Source organism: Aplysia californica, unplaced genomic scaffold (assembly GCF_000002075.1).
Source record: "Aplysia californica isolate F4 #8 unplaced genomic scaffold, AplCal3.0 scaffold00009, whole genome shotgun sequence".
Taxonomy (NCBI): domain Eukaryota; kingdom Metazoa; phylum Mollusca; class Gastropoda; order Aplysiida; family Aplysiidae; genus Aplysia; species Aplysia californica.
Genome location: NW_004797279.1, coordinates 186,523 through 194,022, shown reverse-complemented (window position 1 = coordinate 194,022; position 7,500 = coordinate 186,523). Strand labels below are relative to the sequence as shown.

Here is a 7,500-nt window from a genome sequence, read left to right as displayed (position 1 = left end):
CCTGTGCCGTGTGTAGGTGTAAGGTCGAGTGTCGGTGTGTCAGTGTGTCAGTGTGTCGGAGTGTGTGTCGCAATAATATGACGTCTCCGCGATACAACCTGGTGCTGGTGAGGCACGGGGAGAGCACCTACAACCGGGCCAACCTCTTCACGGGCTGGCACGACGCTGACCTCTCGGACACTGGGGTCAAGGAGGCCATCTATAGCGGACAGGTAAGACTCCATAATATGTCACTTATCCGGCGTTCCCGGTTAAACAAATCGTTCGTGGAGTAATTTATTATTTATGCCATGCATTTGCTGGACCGTGTATTATATTTGTGTTCATACACATTTATTGTATGTATAATACACATAATATGCACACACACACACACACACACACACACACACACACACACACACACACTATATATATATATATGTGTGTGTGTGTGTGTGTGTGTGTGTGTGTGTGTGTGTGTGTGTATGTGTGTGTGTGTTGTTCCAAATGTTTTCCATTTTGGTACTTTGCTTCAATCTTTCGATATATATATCGATCCGATATGTTAAACGTTGTGTTCTTTGAGTATACATGGTACTTCTAAACGCAGCATGATTTTCTTTAACAAAGAAAAGAAAGAGAATAATCTGGTAGTTACTAAATTTCTTATAAATTTGTAGATCTACCTCCCACCCACCATTTGCACCGCTACCTTCTCTTTATTTCCTCTCCCTCCCCACTCATCCCCCCTCTCCCTCCCCCAAACCCAAACCACCCTTTTCACTTAAAAACTTACCTTACACTTCAGCTACTGAAGCGGCACGGGTTCGATTTCGACATAGCGTTCACGAGCGTGCTGAAGCGAGCGGTGAAGACTCTGCACTTTATCCAGGAGGAGCTAGATGCCCTTTGGGTTCCCGTGGTGAGAAGCTGGAGACTAAACGAGAGGCATTATGGGATACTGCAAGGGCTCAACAAAGCCAGCACAGTGACTAGCTACGGGGAGGAACAGGTGCATGTGAGTGGAAACCCAGGTTTGTTTTGATGTGAATTTATGCCCTACTCGATACAAATAGGTCTGCCGATGTCTATGGTGTAACGCATAGATTCTTTGCCGTTGCAGGCAGGACAGATTTAAGTTCGATCCCTGTGATGGCAAGTTTTAAAAAAAAATTGAGCCTCACAGTATTTTTCCAAAGATTCATGATGTATACAAAATAATAACTATGATTTTGTGTTCAAATCATCGGGGCTGACCCTGACATAATGGAGCCTGCCGTCCAATCTAAACGGTACGAAATGTGTTCTTTTGGAAAGGGGGGGGGGGCGGGGGAGAAAGGGGAAATATTTACAAATAGGCTTGCAAAAAAGCCCCGCACAAGCCTTTTGTCTGACAGCGTTCTTGACTTAATTAGTTGAGCATAGATGAAGGAAGGAGAATAAGGGGACCATTGAGACGAAACGACAACGTGGATACTCGACAGCATCTCATTCTTTTGCACCAGTAGAAGCTCCATGAGATGGCTGTTTTATCTTTTAACACATTGTCTGTCTGTCTGTCTGTCTGTCTGTCTGTCTGTCTGTCTGTCTGTCTGTCTGTCTGTCTGTCCACCGACCATTTATCAAATCCATCCGTCCCATGCCTGTCATTGTGTCAGTACGCCTATGCTGTCTACTTATTACAAGTCTATTACTCACAGAAATGGCGTCGGTCGTTCCGCACGGCCCCTCCAGCACTAGAACCCACTGATGACCGATCTTCTCAAGGGAGACCACCTTACACCGTAAGTAAAGCCGAGAGCAGTTACAACTTTCCAACCGGCGCCTGTCTATGGTGTAGTGGTTAGGCGCTTCGCTGTCGCACGTAGGCGACTCGAGCTCGACTCCGGAGAGGGGAGGAATTTCATCGAGTATCTCAGCCTTTAGCTGGGTTGTTATGTCCCTCTCACAAGTGGAAGTGGAGCCTTTAAATGTTCAAAATGTGGCAAAATTCTCTCTGCCAAAATTGGTCTCTTCGGCCACAGCTGAAGCCACAAGTCATCGTAACCTTTAATTCGCCCAATTTTTTCTATTTCGCTGGAGAAATATTCTCCTCCTCGGATGTACTGGTCATCGTCAGACTTTGACGGACGAGTTATTATGTGCTCACGTAGTGACTTTAAGGTTAAACCCGGGTTGGATGGCACTGCTCTTCTATCTGATCACTATTCATCTCCATCATCTTGCTCCTCTCTATCTTAACTTCTCCCAATTGATCACTTCTCTCTATAATCTACTCTTCTATTCTATTCTTCTCAATCACCTTAGTCCTCTCTACCACTATTCCTCTCTATTATAATATACTCCACTCTTCTATTCTTCTCCATCATCTTAGTCTCCTTTATCTCTATTCCTCCCTGCCGTCTACTTTTCTTCTCGTCTACTCTTTTCTTCTATCACTATTACTCTTTTCATTTTGTTCCTCCGTTCTTTCAATGTTTCCCCCAAAAAACTTCGCCACCACTTCTAGGTCTCGCCTTTGCCTGACCCTTTAACAAACCCCGTTTATCGTCGTTTGTTTTACTATGGATTCTTTAGGTTTGAAAAAAACAACAACCGTTTTCTTTCGGTGAGTTCCCCAGAACCTGGAGCCGGGTGTCGTTCCCGCCACAGAAAGTCTCCAGGACGCCATGGCCCGCTGCTTGCCCTTCTGGTATGACCATATAGCTCCAGCAATCAAGGTCTGTAAGAATGCCATTCATTAAAGCAAGATATTTAAAACATAAATCAATATAGAAAGGATACCAGAAGAGAAAAGACATGCATTTTTACTGTTAAAAAACAAAACGAGGAGATAAAGGAAAGTTAAAAAAGATTTCCATTTGTGCGTAAACCAGGTTTAAAGTTAATTAGTGTGGAAAATGAATTAATTCAAAAATGATAAAAACAATAATATTGTATCGATCCGACGAGGGGGCATATAAGGTAATAATGACAGTACAGTTAAAGAAGCGGAACAGTTTAAACAGGTGGATGGAGATAGTCACCCTTTCGTCTTATTTCTTTCTCATGTGTGTTAATCCTGTCCCCTCTTTCAAACATCAAATGTTGGCTTAAATAAAAGAACAAACGAAACTAACAAGTGCATGAGTCTAGAAAGTGAGCTTTTGCCAAAAATTTGATTAAAAGAGGAACACCTCCTCTCCTCTACCCCCCCCCTCCCCCAACCCCTTTGATCTTGTTCTTGACGGAGTGAATTAAAATAATACAGAGATAGTGCATATATGCAGATGTTTTCCTAAAAAAAAAGGTACAATTTGTTCACATTGAGGTTCACGGAAAATGGGCAGTTTTTCGTCTGTGTACCGTTTGTTCAATTTTGATGAATCTATGTATCAATTTCTGAAGGTAAAAATTCAATGCAGTTTTGAGTTATGAGGACCATTCTGTCACCAGAGCGGCAAGCGGGTGCTCATAGCGTCTCACGAGAACACACTGAGGGGACTGATCACTCACCTTGGTGCCTTGTCCAACACAGACTGCTCAGACTTCCGCATGCCCAACGGTTAGTCTTTAATATGAATCTTCTGTCTACAGTCGAATCTGCTCTAACGGCCACTAGTAGAAAGCCACGTCCCATTTGCACCTTTGCGTATTTTAAAGAATTATATAGTGACACTACATAATTCACCCACCAGTCCAAGGTAACTACTTTTCCCCTGGACAGTGGATGACTGTCTTAGACAAATGTTGACTGTATTTTTTAGGCGCACACCATTGTGCGTGTTCTCTGTACCGGGTTGGTGTTGAATGCGAACCGGTTATGTTGTTGTTGCTGTTGTTGCTGTTGTTGCTGTTGTTGCTGTTGTTGCTGTTGTTGCTGTTGTTGTTTTCTTTGTTGTTGCTGTTGCTGCTGCTGCTACCGTTACTGTTGATTGTGTTAGTTCAATAGTAGTCTACATCGCTTGTCGATTGTACTTGCATATTGTTTCTGCTATTGATGCAGATATTGCCACTAGGGGCGGCTCGTGGGTCTAAAAAGTGGACGTGCACAATTAAGCTATCTTAGGCTGAAGATAATCAAAGGCAGAATAAATGGGAAGGTGTATAATTTTAGGATCTTTGGGTTGGTGAAGGAAGACCTTGTGATTTTATTTTCATTCTTTTTATTTGTGGCTTTGACTTCTAGAACTAAATCTGTTTGTTAGCTAAACGTAATTTAATTCATCCTGCATTAAAACTGAACACTCAAGTAATACTAATACCTTTCACCACTCCACTACCAAACCGTTCAAAAGCACAACTCATAGGACGGCGACTTAAGTATGTCACGTTCACCTCCCTCAGGTTCACGGTCACAGAGTCACTTAAAATAGCGACAAGACAATGAACCAATCACAATTCACTTGAGCACTCCGCTGGATTGCTCCGAGACCCACATAATTTTGGCATGGAATAGTGCACAGTCTATGGTGTTTATTTTTAGATTGCCTACTGTGGGCTATGTTTCGGCGCTTTAGGCAGGAGCACATTTGAGATGTGCCGTCTTATTAATATTAATGTACCGCCTAACTCTCTACACGTGTCGTCATCGCTTGGGTTATCCCAAAGAGCGATTTATAGGTCAGGTTTCCACTGTTGACTATCCTGTTATGTTTAGATGCAGCGCATGAACTTAGGTATGGCATAGTAGAATATGTTTTACGGCGCTATAGAATAGAAATAACAGTTACGGCGCCAGCGAAGGCCTTGTTTTGATATAATATTTGGCTAGTGTTTGTTTCTGGCGTCTTTTATTTTATTATTGTGGGTGCTTTACGTCATAGAACATTAAAACATTTTGGGCGGCACTGCACGACCGTGCTCTATGGACGAACCGCGCCTGATTGCCACTGTTGTTTGGGGGGGGGGGGGGGGGGGTGTCTTTCTTACGTGGGTATCTGGCAGGCCATCTGGTATGGTCTGCTCCTTTTTTGTCTTTTAAGTGTTACTATTGATTCATTCGTATCTCTCGAAAATTTGCCTTTATTTTGCTCGCTCACGTCTCAGTAGAACTCAAAGGCAACTTAACAATGCTTTTTTGTTTATAGAAGTCCTTATTTTTAGATTCCACTTCGCGCACTAAGTTGTCCAGAACTGCTCTTCTTCGTTAACCCCAGATATAGGCCCTCAAAGGTAATACCAAGAAGTAACACTGACCGATAACGATTTATTCAATTAATATGGCTCGTTTTACTTTGTACATGTACTGAAAAAAGTCTTTTCTTGTCATATAGCTAAACTTTGGGTTTTGTCAACTTGTGCAAGATACACCGTGTAGCGTAAATCCCTCAACTTTGCTGTTGTCCAGTCATTGTTCTGTTCCAAATCTGAGTGCCCCGACTGTCTCTTCTGTCCTCAGCGATACCTTTAGTGTGTGAACTGGACGAGGATCTCCACCCGATAAGACATTACTTCCTGGCAACACCAGAAGAGATGGAGACAGCGCGAACCAATTGGCCAGCCAATGAAATGCAAAATACCATGTGATTCCTTTATAACGATATGTGATGAGATTAGCACGATATGCATTTTTATAAGTTAGCATTCTTGGCTGTAAATCTTTTATTCAACAACTCCATTTCCATAACGTCTTTTGCTCAAACAAATATAGGTATAGCTTGCAGTACGTTGCTTCCAGTAAGTCTTGGAACCTCGGAACTCAAGGTATTTTTATAAGCTGTACATGACATGTGAATGACACTGTTATTTAGCACATTTTTAAAAGCTGTACATAACACGGTACTTTTATTTGGAAAAGTGATGGTCAGGAGAAGGCTTTTGGCAGAGTCCGCTGTGGCAAACTATGGAAAACACTAGAGCAAAGGATAATCACTGGACGACGCGTGAGCTCTGTACACCAAAAGCGGAAGCTTAATAAGAACGAAAAAAGGCAACACAAACTGGTTCACAGTACTTTGGGATTACAACATGGACGTGTTTTATCTATGGGGACAAAATAACACAAGACCTAAACTAAAACTCAAAAAAGCTAAAATGAATTTCTCTTTGCAGACGACCTGTATCTCATTCAACACACCAAAGAACTTTATTATATTATAAAACCTCCCAAGTCACACCGCCGAAGTCAACAACACCTGTGGGAGAATAAACACTTCAAAAACAGAAGTCACGAAAGTCTGCCGAAATTATTGTCCCCAAAACATTTGTGTGAAGAGCAGATCATTGATAGTTCCTACAATAATAATATGACCGAAACGTGTGACTTTTATATTACTTTAGAATCCGTGTGGTAAGAATATTGGGGTTTAGGTTCTGAAAAACTGTTAAAGTTTTGCCTCGCATACCCTATGCAAATTAAATTTACATATTTGTCGCACGGCTGCCAAGTATAACGGCACTTGGCTGTGAAGAGACGAGAACGGGTGAACATTGCTTTGTTTTCAAACTCGTAGTCGAGCGGCGAGTGGAAATCTTCTTAGTGTGCGCAAGGCCTTACAATTACAACGTCTCCGCAGAAGACAAAATTTAATTCTATAAATATAATGTAATCAGGAGACACATTTGCTCACATAACATTTCTTTAATTGCAATGGAAGGAAGATGTATGCCCGGTGAACGAAATAGCCAAGCTCAAAGATGTACTTAATGCGACTTTTTTGAAACTGAGAGAGTAACACCACAACCAATTTTATACTTGTACATTTGTTTCGCTACCTCTTGTTTATAAATAAATGTAGAACAAAATTCAATGTCTTTCCTATTGTGTATACATATATAATATATCTGTCTATCAAGGAAATCAAGATCTGAAGGGAAGAAAGAAGCAATATATTGCTAAGACAATCTACGTTCACTTACGTTTACCGCACAGTCCAAGCTGTATCATGCATACTGCTTTAGTCATCATCGATTCCATGTTAACGAACCACAACCCATCTGAGAACTCTCGTGGTCTTGAGGCACGATGTTCTTCCCGGGATCGAAACCTGACAGCGACTAGAAAAATTTTCTTCTCTAAAATCTTCACCTTTGTCTTCATTTCCCGACTAGCTTTCATTGCTACTTTTCTTCGGTACCTTCGAAATCGGAAAGTGGCTGCCTGAAGGCAAAGGACCCTGCGAATTAGGACAATCGGTCACGAACGTAAAATTTAGTTGCATTTCAGGTTAAAGAACAAGCAATCGGTTATCCCTGAGATCTAACAGGGGAACACAAAGAAGAAGAAGAAGAAGAAGAAGAAGAAGAAGAAGAAGAAGAAGAAGAAGAAAGAAATTCAATTTCCGTCTGTGCTTTTGTTGTTGTTGTTGTTGTTGTAGTTGTTGTTGTAGAATTGATGCCGACATTTAGTGCTCTCAATCCCGCCCCTCTTTTTTAGAGTGCGCCCCTATTATTTTTGTTTCCTTTCTGTCTTTTAATCCTCTTTAACCCATTTCAACCCGCAGCTCATTCATACAGTAGCTCCCACCCCCTCTGTCTGTCTGTCTGTCTGTCTGTCTGTCTGTCTGTCTGTCTGTCTGTCTGTCTGTCTGTCTGTCA

General features: G+C 41.9%; 1 protein-coding gene across 6 annotated transcripts in view; it reads left to right on the top strand.

Annotated features, from left to right (window-relative positions):
* The window catches only part of LOC101861478 (2,3-bisphosphoglycerate-dependent phosphoglycerate mutase), a 7,814-nt gene extending 1,106 nt beyond the window's left edge, over positions 1–6,708 (top strand). For all 6 annotated transcript variants that reach the window (XM_013082561.2, XM_013082570.2, XM_035969778.1 and 3 more), the window contains 6 exons: positions 1–212; positions 791–1,000; positions 1,683–1,766; positions 2,604–2,702; positions 3,418–3,526; positions 5,363–6,708. The exon at positions 1–212 is cut by the window's left edge. In XM_013082561.2, the coding sequence (XP_012938015.1) occupies positions 78–212; positions 791–1,000; positions 1,683–1,766; positions 2,604–2,702; positions 3,418–3,526; positions 5,363–5,490 (765 nt within the window). In that variant the 5' untranslated portion in view covers positions 1–77 and the 3' untranslated portion in view covers positions 5,491–6,708. The remainder of the gene's footprint in view (positions 213–790; positions 1,001–1,682; positions 1,767–2,603; positions 2,703–3,417; positions 3,527–5,362) is intronic.
* The last annotated feature ends 792 nt before the right edge of the window (positions 6,709–7,500 follow it).